The sequence below is a fragment of the Camelus bactrianus genome, chromosome 32 (assembly GCF_048773025.1).
Source record: "Camelus bactrianus isolate YW-2024 breed Bactrian camel chromosome 32, ASM4877302v1, whole genome shotgun sequence".
NCBI classification, from domain to species: Eukaryota; Metazoa; Chordata; class Mammalia; order Artiodactyla; family Camelidae; genus Camelus; species Camelus bactrianus.
Genome location: NC_133570.1, coordinates 17,094,124 through 17,120,867, shown reverse-complemented (window position 1 = coordinate 17,120,867; position 26,744 = coordinate 17,094,124). Strand labels below are relative to the sequence as shown.

At 48.2% G+C, this 26,744-nt stretch overlaps 1 protein-coding gene across 2 annotated transcripts in view; it reads right to left on the bottom strand.

Moving 5' to 3' along the window:
• The window catches only part of SEZ6L (seizure related 6 homolog like), a 159,349-nt gene extending 141,611 nt beyond the window's left edge, over positions 1–17,738 (bottom strand). For both annotated transcript variants that reach the window (XM_074356146.1, XM_074356147.1), the window contains exon 1: positions 17,444–17,738. In XM_074356146.1, coding sequence (XP_074212247.1) covers positions 17,444–17,537 — 94 coding nt within the window. In that variant the 5' untranslated portion in view covers positions 17,538–17,738. The remainder of the gene's footprint in view (positions 1–17,443) is intronic.
• Between the last annotated feature and the right edge of the window lie 9,006 nt (positions 17,739–26,744).

Below are 26,744 nucleotides of genomic sequence, written 5' to 3'. Positions count from 1 at the left end.
TCCTACTCATGCCATCTTACTCTCACCACATACTCTGTCCCTTCCCGAGCCCTTCAGGTATCAAGTGACACAAGGAAGGAAAAAAAGAAGCTCTTGGCCCCCTAACGTATTAGACTTCTCTGTGCCTTTTTTCTCTTTGTGACAGCATTTTGATTTTCCCTAGGGAAGCCCCCAGGGAGCCCAGGGCTGGCCAGTCAGGTCCTACATCACTCCAGCCCCGGTGACTGGTTTAAACATGAGCACGCAAACCAAGTCTGATTATATAGTACAGATATCAGCCTGCTTAATCCTGCTACAACCCTGTGAAATAGGTACTGGGACAAGTCTCTTTTAAAGATGAGGAAACTGAGGCATGGAGAGGTTAGATAACTTGCCTGAGACTGCAGAACGGATAAGTGGCAGAGATGTAATCTGAACCCAGGTGGCCTGATTTCAAGGCAGTGCGCCTAATCCTGCAATAGCCTGCCCTTTAGTATCTGGTGTATACCGTGTCCTCCAAAACTACCAACTGATGGGTTTTCTCATGGATGCTGGAAAATATATATGTTTGCTCCCATTCAGTACTTAGTTTACAACTCCAAAGTGACTTAATCCCTGGGTGAATTGGACTGAATGACCTCATGTAACTTTATATACATGACAACTCACTTTTCTGAAACTTTACTTCCACTCAGCTAAGTGGAAGCCACTAAGAATTAACAAGTGAAAAATGAAAGCTTGCAGTAAAAAAAGGCTGCAAAGGGTGGGCTCTAAAGCTGGTGGAAGTTACGCACAGAAGAATCCCTCCCTCTGACTTTGCACACTATTTTTACACGAACGTTATCTGTCTTCTCGGCTCAAAGTAACTTAGAAAATGGTGATCTGGGAGGAAGTCAGTGGAGCCTCATGGCAAGAGTCACTGACTCATGAGTTAGACTGATCTAGAAGTGAATTCCAGCCATGAAACTGACAAGTAAAAGAGTCTGCCTTTCTGAGCCTCAGTTTTCTCATCTGTAAAATGGTGGCAATGGTCACACCTACCTCTCAGCATTGCTACAAGAAGGAAACTAAATGTTTGGCATAAAGTGCCCAGCACATAATAGTAGGTCCTTGATAAATCATATTCATTATGATTGACCAATGGTAAGTTTTTTTTTTTATTTCTTCTCAGGCTCAGTCTCTTCGTTTATAAATTGTGGATTATAACAAAAGTCCTCCTGGGGCATTTCCCAAGGTTGCTGGATAGAGTAGTAAGATAAGAGAAATAAGGATGCTTTTTAAGTGGCCAAATGCTTAAGTGTAAGGCAGTATTACAATTATTACTTCTAGAGCAGAAGAGATCATACCATTATTAATACTACAATAAATCATCCTTATGACCACTGCTATTATGATTACTGCTGCTCCTATAAAAGAATATAATATTAGTCCTTAGGTTCCTGTAATATTTCATAGTAATCTCCTGGGTTAGGAGTGACCACACTTGGAATGAACACTCAGAATTGTGGCCTCTCTGTTGAACCTGAACCAATGGCACCTCCTTTGTACCTGAAATGAATTTGACAAGGGTCCCTTGGCAGGAGGAGACACAGACATAAACTGAGTATAGAGTGGTGAGTACCCAGCATAGCAGCTGCCAAGAACATGGCAATAGCACAATAAATTCTAAACCATGAAAGAGTACAAGAGAGAATAAATTAAAGATAGCTGCCAAGACTCTGGCACCCCTTCATCAAGAATGGGGTATATTTCCCTTCCCTTTGAATCTAAGCTGGCCTTGAGACTTCTTTTGACTAACAGAATGCAATGTTCAGTGTCTAAACCTGGCCCCTGCAAGATCTTTAACTTTTGCCTTTGCTCTTGGCACACTCCCTCTTAAAATCCAGCTGCATGCTGGGAGAAGCCCAAGTCACATGAAAAAGTCACATGAGGGAAAACTGAGATATTCTGGTGATAAGAAGCTCAGTTGCCCAACTTATGAATGAGCCCCTTGAACATTCTAGACCAGTGAAGATGCCCAATGACTGTGGCTTTGTCCGACCCTGCACAGACCACAAGAATCTCCAAGCTGAGCCCTGTCAAACCACTGAATCATTTAAGATAATAGATGGTTGCTATTTTAAGCCACTAAGTTTTGAGGGTGTTTTGTTATGCAGCAATAGCTAACTGAAACAAAGGGGATGTTAATGTGCTCCAATGAGATGTTCCTAACCCAGCTTCAAGGGGTAGGGATGGCTCCCTGGAAGAGAGTGCATGTGGAAGTCGTATGGGATTTGTGGGTGACACAGGTGAGAAAGGGTCCCAGCTCTCACACATGAGTCAACCCTCTTCTCTACATGAAACTTTTGAGTCCAAGGCCAGTAAGTGGTAAGAACCAGATTTTTAAAACCTTTTCTCATCTGAATTGTTCCTCCTCTTTAGGGATCAGCCCCACTTCCCAGGCTCTAAATCAAAATGACAGAGCCTCCAAATTGGTTCAGGTGCTCATGCATTTGTAAAAATGTCTTTTGCTGGAAAAGGCTTGGTATGTCTAATTTCTGCCCTAAGCACATTTTTATAGTTAAGCTATATTATAAATGTCATTTAATTTACCCTGCAATGTCAGACCTACATTAAACCGAGAGCCAGTGATAATATATATAAGATTTTTTTTCTTTGTACAGTCTGATCAGGGTTTAGGAGGAGGGGAGGGGTAGATTTAATCCTCATTTGTTCAAATTTATATTCTTTTCCTCTCCTCTCTGCTGCTTTTCCCATGTTCTAGCCACTACAGGGAGTACACAGAAAGCCTTTTAAAGCACAATTTCAGGTTTGAGGGGGCAAGTCTGGGGACTGATAGGAAGTCTGAAACACAGTTTGAAGGATCTGGGAATCCTGTGGACTTTTGAGCAGGCTCAGAGCACCAGCCTTCCTTCCACTGTAGCTGGAGAGAGACTGTGCCAGGAGTGGTGGGCTGGGCTGAATGGAATTCAGATGGCTCCAGATCTTCCCTGGAGGCAGGAGACAGGTGAGCCTGTTTTGTGGTGGTGAGACAGGAAGGAAGAGGGCAGGGCAGAGACTTTAAAGGAATGACACAGCAATTAACACCAAGATGGTGGAGAATTCAACTTGCAGTAGACCTTGAGGCCCAAGATGGTAGGAGATTTGACTTCCAGTAGACCTTGAGCTTCATTATATGCTCACTGTAATACATTAGCATGCTAAATGGCACCCCCACAGGTATATGGGATGTCTGAGGCTGACCATAAAAGGTCAAAAAGTGGGCGGTGGCCCAATTCCTGGGAATCCCAGCCCCTTCCCCAAAGTAGTTGGAATGATCCTCCCACTTGTTAGCATATGAGGTTACCTAGCCCACGAAAGCTGAAAACACCATGCCTCCTGGCCTCTTGCTCCCTCGCCTTCCAGGACCGTCTGTACTCTGTCTATGGAATGTGTATCTACTTTTACCTTAAACTAAGCACCCAGCCCTGAACTGCATGGCCTTTCTCTTGCCTTCTGAGATGGTCTGCATTCTTTCTATGGAGTGTAACCTTTCTCTGAATAAATCTACTTTTACTCAACTGTGGCTCACTCTTAAATTCTTTCCTGTGCGAAGCCAAGGACCCTCACTTGGCGGGGAGCATCCCAGGGACCCCACCGAGACCCGGGACACAGACATCCTCTTGTGCCCCATTTTCCTGTATCAGGGTGGTGGGCTGAGAGGGTGGGATCAATTCTGTCAAGTCCTGTCTGCAAGGGCTTCCTCTTCATCGACAGCTTTCCAAATCAGATCAGGCCACTCCCCTGCTCACAGTGGCCTCTAAGCACAGAGGAATAAACTCCCGACCCCTAAACGTCATTGTGCCCACTTTGTTCTCAACACTCTGGCCACACAGGCTTTTTGTTAGTTCTCCAAATGCCTCGATCTCTGGCCATTTACCCTGGCTAAGCCCAGAGTTGGATCCTGAGTGCCAACACGTCCCTGGCTCAGCCTGTCCCCTGCAAGCACGGAAGCGGAAAAGAGGGCTGACGGCGGCAATAATTCATGTCAGGGAGGCCGGCCTGGTGCACCGCAAACCTGCACCCCACGCACAGGAAGCTGGGTGTGATCGATCACACACTTCACGGGGCACATTTATTTGGCTCATTAAAGGAGTTAACTAGATTTCCAGGGAAGGGAGGAGCAGGAGACCAGGACTGGCCCCAGGGAAGGGAACACGCTGAGGAGACTCCCACCTCCGCCCAGCTACCGAAGAGGGGCAGCAAATTCTTTTAAAGATGCTCAGACATGGATATAAATCCCAGGTCTGGGTCTTTCTAGAGCTGTGTGACCTTGTTCAAGTCACTGACCCTCTCCAAGCCTCAGTGGCTCCCGCTGTAAAATCGGAATGACCATCTCTAACCTGCAGGGCTCTGATGGGGCTTAAATGATATAGTGGGAGGTGCCTGGCATAGAAATGCAAGCATAGTTATCATGAATATAGGCATCAAAAAAGGTCATGGTTTAGGGGTCAGACAATTCAGGCGCACTTCGCTGATGCATCAGAAATCTCCGGAGGCAGTATGTAGAGCTTCCTAGGCAGCAAGCAGAGGTGTAGCCTGAGTATTTGCGTCTTTGAAAGCTCCCTATGGGATTTTATTTTAGTTTTTTCTTTTTAAAAAAATTTTTTTTATTGAATTGTAATTGATTTACAATGTTTCAGGCGTACAGCAAAGTGATTCAGGTATACATATACATACAGATATATATTTTCTTTTCAGATTCTTTTCCATTCTGTTATAAGAAATTGAATATAGTTTCCTGTGCTATACAGTAGGTCCTTGTTGTTTATCTATTTTGTATGTAGTAACGTGTGTCTGTTAATTAAAAGCTCTCCGTGGGATTTTAACTCGCAATCCACAATTGTGGGAAACACCTGACCCAGCCTAGGCCACTAATGTAGAGATGGAGCAACTGAGGCCCAGAGAGGGACAGCAATGGGCCCAAGGTCACACAGCACATCTTTGGCAGTTGTGTCAGCTCCAGAATGCAGATCTCTGACTCCTGGTTGGGTGGCTTTCCTGGCTAGTGCAGGCCAAGGAGTTATGTTGAGTCAGACCAAAGTGCCTGGCTCTGGCTATGCCCCAAAGGCAATGTGAGGGACTCCCCCCTCCCCATGCAGCTCCTGCTCTTTAGAGGTTATAAATGCTCTCAGGGTCCCTGGCTCTCTTTTTAAGCATACAGTATATATCCTGAAGTTCCTTGGAAACTCTTTGCCTTGTTTATTATCACACACTGACAAGCTGAACCTTTTTTCTCTCATTGCAGGGGTAAGGCCATCATTTTCACCTGATTATGCAAATTATTGATTATGTAAATATCACCGCAGGGGATGCAGCCCACCCAGCACAGGTATGACAATTAATGGATATTTGCTGGATAAAACTGAATGAACAAATGCGCTGATCAGTAAGTAAAAGACCACAGAGGGTAAGTTCCTTGAGGGCTGGTACTGTTTTGGTACCAGTGCCTGGACCAGAGCTGAATAGCAGACACTCATGAAATATTTGCTGTTTGTAGTTGAATCTGCGAGTTTCCTGCACCCTAGTGGGAAAGCCAGATGCATAAACAAAAACTAGTAACAGTACAGGCTTATTACCATAGCAGGGGTGCCAGCCTGGGGCCTTGGCAGAGGCGGAGGGAAAGGAGCGGGGAGGCGAGGCATTAGGGAAGGGACCCCAGAAGTTTTTTAGACTGTCCAATGTGTCACTTCCTCTGAGCCAGATGTGGGTGACACAGACTTGAAGAGTTCTTCGTCTGTGATGAAGACAACTATGCATTAGCACCCACGTTACTCGTAAACATTTTCCCCACACTAATTAAGAATGATTACACTTCAGCATTCATTCAACCAACAACTCTGTATTTACTGAACTGCTGTTTTTCTGGAGATGCACTGTTGAGAGGTGGGGACTGAGAAACAAGTGCAATATATTCCCTGCCTTGGAGGACCTCGCTGTCCAGAAGGGGAAAATGGCTTTCAAACACATGCACCCGTGGGGAAGTGATTCATGATGATTATAACCCATTTGTTCATGTGTCCTAGTACCAGACACCTGCTATTTCTACAGGGGTCTAGGTCCTGAGCTTGAAATAACTCCATGTGGTTACACAGCGATACGGCATCTTTCTGATTCTTTTGTTACATCAACTGTAGGTCTAGATACATGTTGAATTAATGATGATGATGATGATGATACATGTTACATATTATACCTGTTACTATAATTACTGAGCACCTACCCTGCGTACTAACCACTATTCTCTAAATTTTACAGGATTAACTCAAGGATCCTAAATATAATCCTATGATGTGGGTCCATTGTCATTCTCATTTTACAGCTGAGGAAACTGAGGCCTAGAGAGGTTAAATAATTTGTCTAAACTTACACAAGTGGATGAACAAGATGGGTCTGAAGCTTCCTTTAAAAACAACAACAAAATGTTGTTTTTAACCCCAGTTCAACTTAAAGTATGCAAATTAGCCCCAGCATATCATCTTTGATTTATGCCATAAATTAGGCAAATTTTCCTTCTGAAGACCTGGAAAACTAGGCCTGATTCCACATATTTTGCATTCATTTCCAAGGTGGTTGGCCCCAAATTAGCTTGGTAAACCTGCTTTAAAGAGGGGGATGGAGGGGGAGGCCTGATCAGAAGTCTTTAGGGAATGAGAAGTGAGAGTAACACTGACCCTCTTCATGTGCAAATCGCTTTATAGTTTCCTGGTGCACTTTTGTATCCAGGGCTGCCAAGTACAGCTGCATAGGTTGTGCACTGCTTAACTTCTGGGGACCTTTCACATACACTGCAGTATGAATAGCTCCTCCTGCAGTTGTGCAGGGAATGGGCCATATGCATTGCATTCTCATAATCCACCCTGTGGAGGGAGGCAGAGGAAGCATTATATTCTCATTTTGCAGATGGAAACCGAAGCTTCAGTTGATAAGATGACTTCCTCTAGCATTGCACAGCACATAAACAGCAGAATTGGGACTCACATTCAGGCCTGTCTCAGTCCTAATTCAGGGCTGAGTCCACCATTCTCAGAAAGTTCACTCTGAATACATTCATTCAAACACCTCCTCCCTCTGTCTCCATAATATTAAAGCTTTGGAGAAATCACAATCTTATATAATAGCTGTGTTACTAAAACCATGCATAGAACCACATGTTTGAAAAAGCATATCCTATTTTCCCACTGGCCTCCCTCACTGCTTCTAAATGCATTGCTGTCCTTCCAGAAGAACCTTCCCAAGGATGGAGAGGGCTCCTGGGACCCTATCTCGAAGCTTCTCTTCATTTTCTAACCAAGCTTGATTTTCGAGGAGAATGGAGCACCTTGAAATGCCTAAATGCACCATATTTGAGGACCCTCTCATAAACTTCTGCCCAAAAATGTTTTTTTTCCTAAGTTTACCCAAATGATGTGAAGATCTACATTTCATACAAATGTTTTTCCTATGTCCCCCCAAATCTGAGTCATTCATGACCATTGACCCCCCAAATCTGAGTCATTCATGACCATCAAATGCATTTCTTTCTTTTCTTCCTTTCATTCATTCATTCACTCATCCACTCAACAAAACAGCTGAGAATAGAGAGATAATAAGGGCCAACCTCTAGCCCCAAGGGTCTCACTGTCCAGTGAGGAAGAGAAACAAATCAACGGTTACAACACATTGTGAGAGTTCCCAGCAATCCTGGGTGCATTCATCAGTGAGACCACAGCTTCATGAATATGGATGCACCGACAAAAGAGTTCCAGAGCCACATCCTCACAATTAAAAGGGTTGAGGAAGTAACTTATCGAGGTCAGCAGACTAAGTGTGAGAAATGCCACTAGCGGTGATCACTCAACCCAAAGTACAGACCTGAATGGCTCCGGGTTCTGCCCAGTGCGCGCCTATCACACCAGCCACAGATGACTGGATCAAACGCCAATAGCCAACCCACCGCCTGAGCAGGACAAGCCACATTCCTCTCAGGAACCTGAACCAGGAAACACCAAGAGTCTGAGTGTTAGGAGGTCTGTCGGGACTGCCACGATCTAGAACTTTCTGTCAGGATGGAAACGTTCTCTCTCCAGGCAGTCCAACACAGCAGCCACTAGCCACACATGGCTACTGAGTACTTGAAATGTGGCTAGTAGGACTGAGGTGCTTAAATCTAATTTAGTTTAATTTTAATTAATTCAAATCTAAAAGTAAATAGCCACATGTGACTAATGGCTACTGTAGGAGGGAGCACATCCCTCCCACGGGAGTTGGAGCTGGAGAAGCCACGATGACCCACATGTAAGCAGACGTGAAGAGGGCCACCTATGGGGAGTGAGCAGAAGGAGGCAGGCAATGGAGAGGGAGCCAGAGGCGACAGGTGCACAGAGAGAAGCAGATGCCATGAAAGAGAAATGGAGACAGTAGCTGGTCCCTGGAACATCCTTGGCCCAATAGTTGAGGTATTCTTTGAGCAAGCCTTCTTATTCCTGAGCCATCCTGAGCAAATCTCTGTTCTGTACAGCCCAAAGAAATAACGGTGCTTCTCTTGGAAGCCAGCACTGATCTGGGAGTTTGAGAATCAGCTCAGCATAACAACAACAGCAGCAACAAATCATCACCGTCATCATCACCACCCCCCTCACCCCCACCATCATCTCAGAGTGGAGTGACTTGTCTAAGACGACACAGGTTGGAACCGATAGCTCTCTGACTCCAGTGTCTGTGCATTTTATTATGCTCCACTGCCTTGTCCAGTGGGGCTCTTGGTCCTGGGCCAACGCTTCATTTCGGCATCCTGAACTCACCGATCTATGATGCCAAGCTTTGGCACGTGCCTACCCTCAACTGGGAACGGGTGAGGCCAGACAAGGAAACTGTCTCCTGGTGGCTCATACTCCCCCTTCATCCCTCTACGACTTGTCTCAGGCTCCAGACCTCACGAATTAGACTGTACCCATCCACCTCGCTCTAACCTCCAGCCTCTGCATCATCTCTGTGTCCTACTTGCCCAAAGCTGGCCCTGACCACATCATCTATGCCTCATACGACCCTTCCCTGGCTCTCTACACCCCACACCCCTGCTGGGTTTTTCAATCAACCACTCTCTACAACCCATGGCGCGAGCAAGGAAGCGCAGGAGGGCCACCTGGCCTGGGACCTGCACCTCCCTGAGCCTCCATGGCTTACTCTTGCCTGCTTGACTCGAGCCATCTGCTTAGATGGCAGCTTTCCCAGGTGCAAGCTGGTCCACTGGTGCCTTGAAGATACAGGTGCCAAGGCAGCAGAGGAGGGAGCTGTGGTTTGATTTTAGCTTCTACTGAAGCTCCTTTTATGTGGTCCCTCTCCCACAGCCACATCATATAAATATCCAATTTGGGTATGGATGCCATTGGTTTAATGGAGACAGATGCCCTTAAGGCTTTTATTGTTACATCTCCTTGGGTCTCAGAAAATACACTTGAGGAGAGCTGGGACTCCTTTGTTCTTTTTTTTTTTTTTTTAAATTGAAGTATAGTCAGTTACAATGTGTTAATTTCTGGTGTACAATTATTGTCCCAGTCATGCATGTATATACATATTTCCATTTTCATATTTTTTTCATTAAAGGTTATTACAAGATATTGAATATAGTTCCCTGTGCTCTACAGAAGAAATTTGTTTTCTAAATCTGTTTTGATAAAGAGTGGTTAACATTTGCAAAAGGGGGAAGTCACTTTACATGGGAGTGAGAAGACAGGAGTCAGAGGTTCAAATCCTGGCTCTGCTGCTCACTCGCAGCGGGACCTTGAGTAAGTCAGTCCCTTTCTGTCTTTGAGTCTCTTTCCTCAACAAAATGAAAATATCAGGGAGAGGACAGAGGCAGGTGGGGAGCTTGATAGATCTGCTATGATCTGATTAATATTACAGACCCCAGGAAGGGTAGCTTGTCAACTTTTTTGGCAAAGCTTCTCTATACCAAGCCCCTGACCATCACTAGATCCCTGGGAAGTGGGCAGAGAATAGACCGTCACCACCAGGCGAGGCCCAATGCCGGCTCAGAGTGACAAAGCTGCTTGTCCAAGGTCACGCATCTGAAGAAAAGCAACAGATTTAAACTCAGGTCATTCTGACTCGAAAGCCTGGGTTTTTAATCACTTTGCTACACTTTCCCCGTTTTCAGCTGGGCATCTGCTGTTTTTGCAGCTGCCAGGGACCCAAGAGAAGGCAGATTCTACAACAACCAGTGTTGTGTCCAGAAAGTTCCTATTTTGAAATGAGTGAAGCCACAGGGTAAATCATTGCAATGGACATTCCCTTTGGAAAGAAAGATGGCCTCAGCAAGCACTCATTGAATGGTCCATCTTGTGGCTCTGTGTCTGCACAGAGTTTTTTTTTTTTTTTTTTTTTTCTCTTTACAAAGTGTATTTCTCTCCTTCCTCATCTTCTGATTTTTCTTTATCCTTTTCCTCTTTGTGGAAGTCTTCAGTGATTTCACATCTATTATCTCATTGATTTTCCCCATGTCCTATGAGGTAGGACACTATTATTAGTCTAATTTTTCAGATGAGGAACCAAGCCTCAGACAGGCTGCCTGAGACTACACAGATGTAGCAGAAAGAGTCAGGAATTAATTTCAGATCTCAGGACTCCACCTCCTTGTGACTAAGATGAAGATGAAAGTTAACTGAACAGAGTAAATGAGCTGAGCACTTACACTAGGTTTGAGACAGGCTAAGAGAGAAATGATAAGATTCGGCTAAGGTTTTCAAAAAGTCCACTGTCTAGTGGGAGGAAGGCATGTAAACCAGTAACACATGCATTATCAGTGCATGAGCTGCTCATAATAGAGGAATAAAATGTGTTGGGGGGAGGCAGAAGATCACTCATAAGTGGTATAAAGAGGAGAGAGGCAAGGGAAGGTTTCACAGAAAAAGATAATTAGGGACTAGGTTTTGAAGGATGAATAGAAGTTCGCCAGGTAACAAATACTAGCAATAATGGCAACTTTTTATTGATCGCTTGCTATAAGCTATACATCACTATACACATTGACTAGTTTTAACAATCTTGCAAGGCAGACACGACCCTCTCATTTTATATATCAGGCCAAAATAGATTCAGAACACTAAAGCAAATAGCTCAAGATCATGCTGCTAAATCAGCCAGCTGGGAATTTAATCTGGTCCTCTCTGAACTCCTTCATCTATACAATCTCCTAGGATGACAGTCCAGGGTCAAGGAACTGCATGAGTAAGACCAGAAGGATGCTTCACCCAGATGCCGTCAGAGCAGGTACGGAAGATTGGGATGAACTGTTTCTCCTCTTACTGATCTGCTGTGAGAAGCTGGCATTTACCACTGGATGAGTAAACATGTCTCCTCCCGGAGGCCAGTCAAACTGCCTTGATTTCTGGGTTTACATCAGCTCTTCATTTACCCATTGCTATGCAATACCGAGACACTCATACCCTAGCATCTAGAACAAACCTGGGCTTTGGAATCAAATGGTCTTGGACTTGAATCCTGGCTCCATCACTCATTGCCCATGACACCGTGAGCAAGCGCCTGCACCTTTCTAAGACTCAGTCTTCTCATCGGTAACACCTAGTTAGTGACATCATCTGAGAGGGCTGGGTGAGGATCAAATGAATGAACACAGAGCAAGCACTTGGACAGTCCTCTGGCACAGAGGAGCCCACACTCAATGACAGATAGCAGTGTTACATTTTGTCATTCTCTCATAACAAGCCCAGGAAGAAACACATGGAGGTGCCCAGCCCCACAAGGATGGCTTTGTGTATGGGGTAACGGTTACTGGGATCCATTTTACAGATGGGAAAATTGAGGCTCATGGCTAGGAGATGGTTGAGCGTAGGTCCTGAACTTAGGGGCTTAGAGCAACCAATCTTCTACACTGTGAGTTCTCCATTAACAGCTCAGCAGCCCAGAAAAATGCAAAATTACAAACAGCCACAGTTTCAAAATCAACCAACAAACCAGCTGTATCACTCACCCTCTTTCATGAATTCTTTCCCTGCCTGGGAAGGATAACCGCTCATTGTTTTTGAGAGTTACTAATAGCTTGGGAAAATCCTAGTTGATTTGGGTTTCTGACTGCTAGTCTTTGGAGTTGGGTGAGCTGGGGTTTGAACTCACCCACCCTAGCTACACACTGATGTAACAGTGAAGGCATCTTTATTACACATTTCATTTGCAAATACACAGGACCCAGGTTGGAAGGCACTATGCCCAGCAGTCAAGCTCACAAACTCAGTAGCCAAACTACCTGGGTTCAAATCCTGTCTCTGCAACTTACTAGCTGACAACTGTGAGTTTCCTGAAATGATAGCAGCCTCTCTAAGCCTTGGTTTCCTCATCTACAAAATGGAAAGAAACTGTGAAATTTCAATAAAATAAGCCATGTAAGGGGTGGACATATATTAAGTGCTCATTAGATATAATGATTATAAACTAATTGTCTACACATTAATTGTAGCCTATTTCACTCTACGACTCACTTCAGTTTGACCAGTTTTACTTGGGTGCTTACGATGTGCCAGAAAGGGTGGTAGGCATAAGGCACACATCCAACACACACCTGACACATATTTACTGGCCCCTCACCTGTGTCCGTAGACTCTGCACATGAGCTCAGGGGATGCAGGAATTAAGAGGCAGTAGTGGGGCATGGCGTTAAAGGATTCTGGCTTAGACCTGGGTCTGAGGTTGGACTGCAACCATTTCTTGGCTTTATGACTTTCGACGCACTGCTTAACCTCTCTGTGCCTCAATTTTCCCGATCGTAAAATGGGTACAATAACAGTGTCTACTCTGAACAAATCTACATAAGCCACTGATCACAGGCTTGGAATAAAATCAACACTCAATAAGTGCTGTTTTCAACATTAAGACCCAGTCCTGGCCATGAGCTAGTAAACTATGTCACATGGACCCAGTGACCTCGTCCCAACTCATCATCCTTTTACCCTCCCTTAAAAGCAGCCCTGCTCTCTCCCCCAACTCCACCTTCACCACTACTAAAGGGCTTCTGAAGAACTACAGTAACCAGAGGATTAAACACGCAGATCCAGTAAAGCAGCATTTGTTCACCCAGGGCTGTGCGCGGCCGTCTGCACTCAGCATCTGGACCGGCCTGTCTTCGGAGAGGATTCTGTCGGTGCCATCACAACCTCTAGTGGACAACAGTGAGCACCGCGGCTCCCGGGCCTTTGTTCCAGCTCTGAACTACTCGGTGCTGCAAAGTCCAGGGGACTGCAAAGAGGATGCGCCACTCCGAGATTCTTCTCTCCTCACGTGTGAGCGTGCCTGCCTGCCTCCCTTGCCTGCCCACTCTCTCCTGTTTCCCTCGCACCAATTCCACAGGTGTGGGATGTGTTCCGAGAGTGAAGCCTCCTTCAAGATCTTCACTGCCCCCTCACACAACTCTCCCCTGTGGCTGCTGGTACCTGTCGCATCCCTTGAGGGCCAGCTCAAATGCTACCAACTCAGGAAGCCGTCACTGATTACCTCTGGCCAGAATTAAACACGCCCACCTGTAGGATCCCCGCACTTGGCCATCCCCCTCGCGAACCACGTATCACATGGCATGGACGCTGATAATTTACCTGCAGACCTCTCTTGCTGGGCTGCCATTACTGGGACGGGGCCCTCATCATGTTATTGTGTGTCTCCAGCACCCAAAACGGGGCCGGCTGCATACACAGCAAGTGCTTGGTCAATGTCAAATGAATGAATGAATAGATAATTGTCTAGAGAAAAGGCTCTCTTCTTTTGTTTTCTTTCCAACCACTATCCTGCTATCCCATATCTCTGGTACAATGAACTCTGCTTCCTGGCAGTAATACTGAGGTTCAAAGAGATACAGCGTGAGAGTTTGAAAAGAAAGGGAGTCTGTACCAGGTGATGAAAACTTCTCTCCAGGAGCTACTCATCACCCTTCCTCCAACCCAAATTACCTGGATATTTATGCCAGCACTTCCTTCACACCAACTTCAAGGATCTACTTTCTGGGCACCCACTAGTGGGGGCAATTTGCTCTTTGGAAAGTAGGGACGAGGAGGGAGTAAACATTACTTAAGCACCTACTGCGTGCCAGGTGCTTTAGAACTGTTATGGAATCAACGCCACCATCCTTCCAGGCTGGGGCCATTAATCCCCACCCCACCCCCATTCCACAGGTGGGGAAATGGAAGCTCAGAGAAGGTCATCCTGCAGAAGGTCACACATTCATAAACAATAGACCTGGACCTGACTCAGGTCACTCTGAGTCCAAAGCCACATACTTCTTTTCCAGGACCCTATAAATCTAATTCCAGTGCCCACCTCAGTCACACTCCTCAGAATGGCCTTGTCATGGACTCTTTGGCATTTTGCAATTTGGCTCCATAAAGGAAACCACAAACTGGTAATAAAAAGGGCAGTCGGACCCTGTATTCTAATGATGCCTTTTGGAGAGCATTCTCTCTCCCTCTTTTCACTTTTCTTTTTCTCTTTTTCACTGTATGTGTCAAGCGTCATCAAATAATTTCTCTTAGTAATAGGAGAGCTCTATTCCACTGACCTTTGGCATTGCACACATCGGGTCGTTGCAAAGGTCAGAATTCACCTCTTTTGCCCTCAAGCACCAGCTGTAGCTTTGAGCGCCCCAAGTGGAGGTTTGCACCAATGGCATGCTGGTTGCAGAAACTGTGGACCAAATACGAGGACCAGTAAATTGAGCCCCTTTGAATAGCTTTTTGAAGAGCAGGAATGAACTTGTAAAACTAGAAGACAAGTCATTCTAATCAGGAAATATCCCATTGCCTTGGAAGAGGGAGGAAATGAATGTAACACTATTTTCCTAATGTCCTACTGAGCCACGTGAACGCAAGAATCCCTCAGGTTTCAGTAAGACGGCCCCAGCAGGGGCAGGCAAAACTCCACAGACAAAAAAAAAAAAAAAAAAAAAAAGGCTGATTTATAATGAAAATAGTGTTTAAGTGAATCTAACAACAATGTACATTAGAGACTGGGGGGAAACAGCAAATCTGAATCTCACTGAGCAATACTGCATTTACTTTATTAATTCAAGGAAAAAGAAAAGAAATTACACTCAGGCTCTGCAGTCTTAGCTCTTAGTTACAATTATTCCCCGTGTGCGTATCTTAGACAATAAGAAGCCTCTTTAAAAACAAGTTATACTTTATACTTACCCATGCCTTGCAGCAAAATGGCCCAGAGAATCACGTGACTCGCATAAGAATTTAGCAACAAGTTTCTTTCAAGTACTGTATTTACAAATCTCCTCACTGCACTGAAAACACAAGGACTAGTTTTCAACACTGAACTAGATGAACAGTTCTCCATCCGACATCCGTGGAAGCTGAGTTCCACGTTCACTGTGGAAGGTCAGTGGTTTCCGGAAGCTCATTGGCTACCCTTACACTCTTCTTATGACTCAGAGTGTTGGAGTCAGAACCACACCATTATTAATGAGTTCTGAAGTAGTACACCGGTTGACTTTAATTGGGCGGTGACCTGAAGTTAATTAAAAATATATGCTGGCTAGCTATAGAGTCAAGCAGTCGGAAAAACAATATAAAATGTCTTAAAAATTAAAACACGCACACACATTTTGTGTTTGAAGCCACCGGTGAAGGAAGCAGGATGTGAAATCCTTGGATGACAATTCAATATGTACCATTAAGACATTTTTCCTGGAGGGTGGTATGTTGGAGAGTGCAGTCCTCAGAGGTACAATCACTTTAGAAAAGCCAGCAAGCCACTGACTAGCTTCAGGTTCTTTTTGTGTGTGTTAGTCACAACACAGATTCAAAAGGGGAATGAGGGAGGGAGATCTGGACTCTGTTCAAGGCCACCAAGCCATTGTTGGAAAAGACAGCTAATTAAGAAAGGGCATGCTGCGGTGGAAACGATTTATTTAAGCCAATTCTCTTCCCCCATCTTTCCCAGAGAAACTGTCCAGCCCCGGTGTAAATTGTGAATATTATGGCCTCATAAAAGGGGGGTTCTTTAATGATATGCTTTGTTAAACAAAAAGTGATGAATTATTTCCTTTGGTCTGCACTCTGGGCTCCACATTTAAAGAGAAGGGGGTGGGGGATAAAATGCCTGATTTATGCTGAGGAGGGCACTCCAGGCGGTGGGGAAGAGTTGAAGGGAACGAGATCCAGAGCCTGGGCCCACGAGTGGAGAGCTGTCCGCGGCCTTCGGTGCTGAACGCAGGTGTGCGAGCCAGGCGTCCAGAACTCCCCAGGGAGAAGGGGCACTGCCTGTCCCCTAACTCGGGGTCAAGACAGTCCAAACCAGAGACGGGGCTCCAGATGGACAGAGCGTGCGCCCTCTGGCTTGTCGTCAGCTGGGCAGACCCTGCGACTGCCTGTTTATTTCCCACGTGAGGTGCAAGTTACTGGGAAAGGGAGTTGGACCTTTCAAAAGGCCAGGTCGGGTGGTCTACCAACGCCTTTCTCCGCCCTTGGGTATCCTAGTGGACTGATCTAACCCTCGAAGCTCTTGAGGTTAGCTTTGGATGAGTTAGGCGCTGTACTCAGCTCTTCATCTGGAACCTCCACCCACACCCACCCGACACAACTTTTCCTGGGGGGCCTCAGCCAGGTGGACGAGAGGGTGCGGCTCCAGGTCTGGGAAGGAGGGGCCGCCATCCTCCGCTAAACTTGGATCTTGCCCCTTTCCCAGCCGAAGAGCACGTGTTGTGTGAAACTAACAACCTCCCCCCGCCAATTCATAATACTGTTGAGAGACGGGGAGAAAAAAGAGGGGAGTCCGCTCAGGTTCCCGCCTGTGACCTAACATCTCCTCTCCCTCCCCCGCTAAGTTCTGAGACTCCTGAGCCCCCTCCACCGGCTTCTAGGCGAAAGCCACACCCAAGTTCGGCTTCCATACACTTCGTTGGGATCGGTCGAGGAACCCGGTCCCAAGGGGCAGCCTGAACCAAAAGCAGGCATGGGGTCCTAGAGTGGGAGGGCGCGGCACGGTGACGACCCCCAGACGCACTGTTTGAGTCTAGTCTTCAGTTGCAGGGCGGGTCACTGGCACCCCCTCGGTCGTCCTCTCCTCGAAAGGGTGAGAATTATCTGGCACCTAGCCCCGGGTGCGGTGCAGAGAGCTCCGGGAATCTGGGGTTTGGACCCGACCCCACTCCAAGGAGATTCTCTGGGGCTGCAAAGAGGAGTCAGCTCCATAGCCAGGAAGGCAGAAAGGGAGCCCGCAGCCAAAGCAGGAAAGCGCCCGAGTCCTTCAGACACATCCCCGCCTCCACACTCCTATCAGCCCGGGGACGCGGTTCCGGGTCCCGAATTTGGGCAGCCGCCCGCGCTCCGCATCCCGGCAGATGATATGTGAGTCGTCCCGGCCATCCAGGACCCCCAGCTGCCCCGCACTCGCGGCAACTTTGCCCCCTCCCCTGCCCCGTCCCTCCGGCGCTTACCTCCTGCCAGAGCTGCCGCGGGGCTTCCCAGGAGCAGAGCGAGGAACAGCGCGATCCCGCCGCGTCCCGCGGCGGGCGGCCGGGCCGCCGGCATCGTGGCTGCGGGGGGCACGGAGCAGCGGGATGCCAGGCGGACGGAGGGCACCGGAGCCGCGGAAGGAAGGGAGGCAGCAAGCGAGGAAGGGAAGGCGGGAGCCAGGGCGGGGGCCGCGGGCCAGGGCAGCCGCCGGAGCCCCCCGGGCGGACGCGCGCTCAGCTCCGCGAACGCTCTGGCCGAGCTGTGCCGGGCGCGGGCGGGCGAGTGAGGAGGAGCCGGCGAGCGAGCGAACGCGCGAGGAGCGAGCGGGAGGAGGGAGGGGGCTGGGGCCGAGTCTGTGCCGAGCGAGCGCGGGGATGAAGGGAGGGGGCGGGCGGGCAGCGAGCGAGAGGGGCCGGCCGCGAGCGAGAGGGGCCGGCCGCGCCCGGGGTGCCAGCCGCCTCCTCTGGCCGCCGGCCCGTCGGCCCTGCAAAGTTTAACGCCAATTCCCCTTGCGTCCTGTGGGCCAAGCGTTTCCTCCTGGCGGACGCTTACGGCAGCCCTGTGCTGCCGAGGCGAGGCCGGAGAGCGTCCCGGCTATTCCAGACGGTGAGATGGAAGCATCAAAACCGAGCCCAGCCCTCAGCCTGGGAGTAGCCTAGCGATTTCCACTGCGCAGCCTTCCAGACAGACCTCAATTTCAGCTCTCTCCACTGTATTTCAATCCTTCAGGCCCCTCTGGGCCCCAGCCAGCCCTCTTCCCTGCCAGCCCTCCGTGTTTCTAAACTGAGCCCTATAACCTAGAAAGTCTCAAACTCTACGGATCTGATGAGGGCTGTCAATCTCCCTAGAACAGTACAAACGGTCACAATATTGTGCATCCAATCCGTGGGGGCTTTGTACACCTCTGAAGCCCAACATGGGACTATAAACTGTATCCGCGAGCACCGTTTCTGACATTCCCATTGTTAACAGGGCCAACAGAGCTAGCGGAGGTCTCCTCTCAGCTGAGCCCTCTTAGTCCTGCTATACACCCTTCCCCCACCTGAGCTGGAGTTCAAGGCCCCCTCTCTGCTGTGCTCTTGCCCAGGCCTGATTCTCAGCAACCTGTCTCTTCTCCAGGAATAGAGATGGCGGGGGGGGGGGGGGGGACAATAGATGGGGAGACAGGCAGATGCCTGGGGACAGGCATTGGCCAAGGGCTGGATGGGAGACAAGCTTGCCTCCTCAGAGATTGACTGTGGGGACGACCTCTGCAGACCCAGCCAGCTGCCTAGGCCTCTCTCTCCCCACCCCCACCCCCTGCTCCACCTTGCCACACTACCTACACGTTGCAGCCTGGGCTGGCTGAGGGAGCAGATGGAGAGAAGGATGCAGGCAGCAGCGGGGTGGAATATGTCTCGCAGAGTGGGGGAGCTGGGAGGCCCTATAAGGAATAGATGCGGGAGGGGAGTACGGACGGGGGAGGACAGGAGGGGAGAGGGAGCACTCTGGTCCGGGTTTTCCAAAGACCCTCGACCCCCAAAGCTTCCCCAGCCACTCATTCATTCACTGCTCTTTTACTGGGTACTCACTGCAGATGCATTAGGCTCTGGGGGACAGAGAGCCCCCAGGAAAACTTAATCCTTGGCTGCAGGAAGTTTCCATTCCTGGCAGTAAAGGCAAACTGGTTTTTATAAAGAAAAAGGCTGAGGCACAGGGTGCCCAAGAGCTGATCTGGGGAAGACGAAGCATCCCACTGCTCTGCTGGATCAGACTGGGAGCTCTGTCAGGAGTGGCCTTCCTGCTTATCACCATCCTCTCAGGGACTACACAGTGCTGGCATACAGCAGGTGCACAATAATACTTGTTGATGGAAACGTGAATAAGCAAGGAAGATGCAGGCAAAGGGAGAAAGTGAGGGAGAAGAAAACAGAGAGGCCAGCTCCACACCCGGAAGCAAGGAAACTAATGTTTATAAGCATCTACTATTTGCCAGGATGCTATAATGGTATAATTTCCTCATGGTCCTGACAGTGAGGTGTGATTGTCTCCATTTGACACAGAAGTAAGTACCTGAGCCCTAGAGAGCATCCCAACCCAGCTGAGGCCACTTGGCTTCAATTCAATGCCAGGTCTGAGTCCAGGGGCATAACCCATTCCATCTCAACATGCTATGCCCCAGTTATTTGATTGACGGCCCCCTCTATGCTATGATTCCATGGATGTCCCCCTGGTGCTTCCACACCTCCTTGTTACCATAGACCACAGTGGACAAAAGTCTACCATCAGTCACTCCATTGGGCCTCTAGAAGACCACTGCTTGTGGGCAGGTGTTTTATGTGGCAGAAGTGACATTGTAAACCCTTAACTCATTGAATCCATGGGCAGGGATTTACTCATTCCGTTTGCTAGCTGAAATATGGGAAAGAGAAAAAGTCCAGAGAGAATGGGACACAGACCCACTAATCTGAAATTATGATGGCTAAGGAGATTCTCTAGGAACAATACAGACCTTTTTTTTTGTTTTTGCAAGAAGGAATAGAATTCTGCAAGGGACCAGAATAGCTTACAGATGAAAATCTTTCCCAGCACAATTTCAATCCTCATATCACAGATGAGGAAACCGAGGTTCAGGGAGGCAAAGTGACTTGCTTGATATTGTGTACTTGGTCAACCTTTTGTCCAGGCTTATGCTCTATTACTATGGGGCACTTCCAGCCTAGATTCTGGTGTCAGGATGGACTTCCTGCCACCCACTGCTGCCCAGGGAGAGAACCCCAGACTCTCTGCAGAGCAAATGATGTGTGCTGACAACTCTGGCTACTTTATATGTTGCCACTTGATAAATCAGCTCTTACACAGTTAAAACTGGTCCAGTGGAGACCGAGGGTTAGATCCCGCACCTCTTCCTGTTGGGTAAGAAGGGCAAGGCATTTAACCTCTCTGAGCCTTACTTTCCTCTTTGAGGAGCAGGGATAAAAGTAACATTTAACCATGTGGGGTGAATGACACAAGTGGACAATACTATCACTGTGACCTGAGGGGATACAATAGCACTTGGTCTGTAGAGGTACGGAAAGCACCCCTAGAGCATCTAGCCCAGTGTAAACGGTAAGGAAAACAATTTCACTCTCGAGTGCTTGGTGTTGTGAGCCAGAGAGTACTGACACAGGAGTCCCAGTTCTGATCTCTTTTCTGCTGACATGCTTTGTGATCGTAGGTGAGTCACCAACCCCTCTGGGACTCTGTTTCCTTATCCACCCATCCACCTATCCATCCATCCATTGATCTGTCCATCCAACCATCAATCCATCCATCTATCCATCCACCTATCCATCCGGCTATCCATCCACCTATCCATCCATCCATCTATCCATCCACCCACCCACCCACCCATCCATCTATCTATGCCAGCTATCTACAAATATTGTTTGAGCACCTACAGTGCAGCACTCTATGCAAGGTGCTGTGGATACAGCAGACTCCATTTCTTGCTCTCTAGAGCTGACAGTCCAATGAGGTCTGGCAACATGAGTGCCCAAATCCTTTTCAAGATTAACGTTCTATACCAGGGGTGGCAGTAAAGCAGAGTGGTTAAAAGTGGGCTTTGAAACCTGACAGACCTGAATTTGAATGATTTCCTCTCCCACTAACAGCTGTGTGACCTTGAACAAGTGACTTAACCTCTCTGAAACCATTTCAACAAAAGGTTATCATTTAAGATTAAATGAGACAATCATCATAAAGCACTTAGGATAATGCATGTGGCGTTAGTAAGCTCTCCATTTCATCTATCTATCCACCGATCTATCCAGCTATCCATCTATCTACGCATCCTTTCAACAAATATTTTTTGAGTACGTTCTATGTGCCATATAATGTTCTAGGCACTTGGGATATGCAAAGGAAGGAAACAAAGTCCCTGCTCTCTGGAGCTTACCCTGCCAGGTGAGAGACAGCCAGCAAATCCTTAATAAATAAGAATTTCAGAAAGCTCTAAGTGCTGTAAGGACGATAAAACAGGATGAGTTGAGAGCAGAGGAGGCACGTTCCTTCTGAGTGATAGGGATGGCCTCCCAGACTAGGAGACATTTAAGCCGAGGAGTGAGTAGTGAGAAGGTAACCGGGTGAAGATCTGGGGATAAGCACATTCTACTTAGACAGCACAGCAAGTGCAAGGCTCTGGCACTGAACAAGCACTGCTCCAGGAAGTGGTACCCACTGCCGTCCCATTTCTTAAGATGCTACACAGATCATAATTAACCAGGGGCTGGAGCCTGGGTGCACCAGGAAGTCTATATTTAGTCATTACTCTTCCCATCGACATACAACATAGGAAGTTTCCATTCTTATCCACAGTCCTGCCCCGCCCAAACCCAGCATTGGTTTCTCCCCCCAGGAACATCTAGTATTGGAAAAGTCTTTATCTCTGGGAGGAAAAAAAGAGAGAGAAAAAAACTTTTGTCTTGGAGTGAAAATGAAATATGAAAGGAGACATCTTGAAAAAGAGGGAGAGCATAGAAAGGAAAAACAGAATCCCAGCAAGAGTATATAGTCCAGGAGACAAATCCGCCCGGGGTCTTTGAACAGCAGGCAGTGCCTCCAACCAGCATCTCATCATGTGCTCTCCACCCAGTCTTTGTAACCTGCGAATGAGCCCGTGAAGCCCCATGCAGGAAGCCCGTGGGTATCACCTCACTCTCGTCAAATGCTAACAAGGGAATGATTAACTGTGACGCAGCCACCCCCATCCAGTGTGTCCACATCACCCGGAAAGAAGCAATTATGCCTCTTTGGTTTCTCTGGAAATGCTTGATCTGTCTCCATTACCTGCCCTGGCTTTTGAGAAGTGCCCCGCTGCACAGCAGAGATTCGACAGCGAGACAACGCCTTTCTTTTCAAACTGAAAGTTTATGGAATACAAAGTGAGTCTGCAAGATGGATTTGCATTCTCCAGAGGCTTGTCTGGCCAGACGGGAGGGAAAGCCAGCGCACCATCAGAAACGGGAAGGAGACTGAAAGACAGGGACCACGGTATGACCTCTGGTGGGACCCCACAGTCAAGTCCCTACAAATCCAGCTGGGAGATTTTCCTCAGTTTACGTTTTTGAGTCTCAAAGGCGAGGAAAAAAATCAATTAGAGATACTGCGTATATTTATATGATCTGTTGGCACTACGAACTGTGACACATACGTTTTTCAGACCATGAAGAACAGCCTGTAGCTGCATGGAGCACACACCCTGGGCTACACTAAGACTTTCATGTTTGGCGACCCTATGAGCACCTGTGTCCTTTGGAATCAGCAGGTTTATTTGGCGTCAGAAACGCCTCAGTTTGAGTGAGTCAGAACTCCCTTCCTGATGTGTCGCCTCTCAGCTTCAGTTTCCTCCTCTGTATGGAGCCAGGGATATTAGGAACCACTTCCTAGGGCTTTTGTGATGGTAACAGACGGGATGCATGTTCCTTGTTGAGCCAAGTACCCATCCTGTAGTAGGTGCTCAATAAGCCGGAGGAATTACAATGTATTATACGGATTGAAAGTGAAAAACACAGCCCCAATTCCATAAAAAATACCTTCTCTAGCGGGATTTATGAAGCGTATTTATATATGCCTAGAACCAGAGGAAAGTCCAGCTGGGGTGGAGGGTATGGAATAAGCAAAACGCCCAAGCCCGTCAGGGATGTAGCCAACCTAACTCATTTTCCACGTGACTTGCCTCACTGGAAATTAACCGAGGCAGTGCGGCTCTGTTCAATTGCAGACACATCCTCCAGCCCTTTGCCTTCCTCGCCAATCTCACCACTCTCTTCAGTATGGAATATAGAAATACCAGGCAGTGTCAGGTCCCTGCCAGCCCATATCCTGACCTTTCTCCCAGCTCCCCAGCCAAAGCCCAGCCTTTGTCCCCAGGAGGACGGGGAGTGGGGGAGGAGAAGAGAACAGATGTTGAGGACCCTCTGGGGCTCAAAGGGTCTGTGATTTTCCATGACCCTGCACTGCTCTCCAAAAGGAAGCCCCACCAAGCATCAGCAGCAGCAGAGACCAAGGAATTTCTCCTTCGAGGTCATGGATGGGCTTGTGTCCAGGAACCCCAGGGAGAGTGGGCAGAAGTCAGAGAGCCCGGAGAGCTTCCCCACTGACTCCTGTGAGAGGTCTGTAAGTCCCTTGCCCTCTCTGATCCTTAATGTACCCATATGAAAAAGGAAAATCATTAGGAAAAGGATGATCTCTTAAAGACCTCCCAGGTCTGAAGTTTGATCAGTCTATGGTATTAGTCTCCACCCCCAGGAGATGGTGGGCCCCTCTCAGCTATCCTTGTGAGAGTAAAGGCTGCCGTTGCAGAGCAGCTGCTTAGAGCTTACCATCTGACAGCTCACCTGACCCTCACAACCACCCTAGGAGGCTGTATCGTTACCACCCAAACCCTACCCTGGCCTACAGGGCCCCCAGATCTGGCCCCTTTACCTTCTCGGCCCTTTTCTCGTGCCTCCCTTTATGAAGCTCTGGCTGCACACATTCCAAACTCGGGTCTGTCTCTCGTCCTTTGTGCTTGCCGTCCCCCTGCCTGGAAGGCTTCTCCTCCTGAGAGGCTCACAGACAGCTCATTCTCACCCTGTAGTCAGCCGGAACGGCACCTCCTCAGAGAGAACTTCCTTGGTTTCAAATCCTTCTTAGCAAGTATCCCTGTCTAAAATCATCTTTCTTCTGTCCTTATGTGTTGACCCATGTACTGGCTGTGTTCTCTCCCTAGATTCTAAGCCCCATGAATGCAAGAACACTTTCAGCACACAGCACATAGGAGGTTTTCCTTGAAGTCTTGTTCAGTTATCGACTGACCGACTGAATGAGTGAATGAATTCCCATTTTGCCGACGAGTAAACAGAGGCTTAGAGGGGCGTTGAAATGTACCACCAGTCACCAATCAGTGACAGAACGGGCACTCAAACCCAGGGCTGTGTGACCTCTGGCTGGAGTTTATAATCACTTGACCACACTGCCTGTGGGTTCCGGGAACAGGTGACACTTCCCAGCAGAAAGCTTCTAAACCAGCAGGAGTTCCCTGCCAGAGACATGATCTAAGTGCCACTGTCTGAACGTCTCTGAGCATTTCCAGTCATTTTAAGAAAAGGCGACGTTAGCGGCCCCATTAAAGCCTGCTGTTCCCCATCCCATCACTGCCATCCCCACCTATTAAAATAATGGCATGAAAAATAAACAGCCTTTATGGGCAATTTTATATGACGCGTGCATTGTTTGTTTCTCTTACCGTTACCATGGCAGTGATGTTCTCTGGATAACTTTGAGTTTCTACATGATGGAAGGGAAAAGAATGAAATTGCTTGGGGAAAAATTGCCAAACAAAGGCTTTTTCCTTTTCCGGATACCCCACCCCCCAGTGCTCCACAGCAGCCACAGTCTGAATAATTGTGCACAGGACAAAAGCTGCCTCTTAACCTAAAGCCTCCCATGGCTCCCTAGTGCCCATAATGTGAAGGCCAGGGGTCTTGGCCTGGCTGTAAGGCCTCTATGATCTGGTTTTCTCTCCTGCCCTTTGTCCTCCTGTCACACAGACCTGCGTGGAGCTGACCCCCCTCCTCATTTTGTCCCTCTCTCCCCTGATGCGTCACACATTTGCTCACGCTGTTCCGGCCACCTGCGCTCACCCCAGCCGCCAGGCCAGCTGCTACTCAGTTTCTCAAGTCACCGTTTGGGTGTGACCCTCCGATCTGGGTGAGATTCTTTCCTCCTTACTTCTCCCAAAGTGCCCTCAAGCATAGCGTGATACCGTCACCTAGACGCCAGCCTACTTGAGGGCAAGGAGCAGCCCTTGATTCCGTGTCTCACAGTGTGCCAGGAACAAGTAGATGCTCAGTAAATGCTCGTCGAACCAAATTAGACAAAGAAAAATCAGCTGGTCTGAGCATCTGTCTAAAGGCATGATGTCTGGGTGCATCTCATCCTTCAGGAATAAAACTCAATGCCCCAAGACAGAGCAGTGCTCTCAACCTTGGCTGCACCTTGGGATCACCAGGGAGCGTTCAGGAATTCTGGTGCCCAGGCTGCATCCTAAGTTAATTACATCAGACTCTCTCTCTGGGAGAGAACTGGGCATCTGTGTTTTTAAAGCTCCCCCGGGTGATCCCATTGTGCAGCTGGGGTGAGAGCAACTGTGTTCAAGGTTCCCATTCAGAGTCCCAATCACGGATCGATGTGAATGTGCAGGACCAGGGTCTCCTGCGGGCTGAGTCCAAGGACCAGGGCCAGGACTGAGCCAAGGTCCCCGCACTGTGTGCATGGCAGGCAGCCAGGTGCTTTCTGTGCATCACATAATAACCCTCTCTTTATCAAATTCAGATACTTGTGGGATTCCCTACGTCCACATGTCCAGGCAATGGTGGAGACAGGATTTGAACCGGGGTCCATTTGAACCCAGTGTCCAGAGCCCACCTTGAGCAGTTCTTGAATGTAGGTGGGGTGGGGCAGCAGGGATGTTAGAAGCACCGTGCCCACCCAGGACAGGCCCATTGCAGGGGAGTCCCATCTGCCCCCTCAGGCTTGGGCAGTGCCTTTCTCTCCCTCTCTGTGCCTTGTTTTCTGTTCTCTCTCTCTCTCCCTCCATCTCTCTCTGTCTCTGTTTCTGTCTCTATCTCTGTCTCTGTCTCTCCCTCACTGCCTCCCTCCCTCTCTCTCTTTCTTCCTGACCCCCAGTTCTTCTGGAGCAGTGGGTAGGAGCAGCAGAAACAGCCAGCAACTAGGGTTGCCCAAAGTCCCTAATTAGAGCAGCCTGGGAGGTGGGGGTCTGGTGCTTGCAAACCACACTGTGAGGCCACCACCTGAGTAGTTCCCAGGGCCAATGCTGGGATGCAGCATCCCCAGGGTGACGGCTGAGGATGGAGGGTGAGTGCCGGTGCTCCCCACTCAGTGCTGACGTGGCGTCCAAATGGCTTCTTTGCACTTGTTTTCTAGCTGATGTTTACTGTGTGCTTTGTAAGGGTCAGGTCCTGTCCCCACTCTATAGCCTATAAACCAAGTCGCCTCCAAAATGGAATTTGGAAACAAGAACAAGAGAACACACAGTTCCATTTTTCTAGCTTTTGCGCAAATCTCAGTGAAGTCTTCCCTGGCCAATGGGGAACCCTTCTTTATCCCGTCCCCAAAACCACATGCGACCCATCCTCCCGCCCTGCTTTATTTCTCCCCATAGCACTTCTGAGCATCTGCCTCCCCTATATATTTACTGTTGGTGTTATTTACATCTGCCTCCTCCGACCAGAATGTCAGTCTCACAAGAGTGGAGAT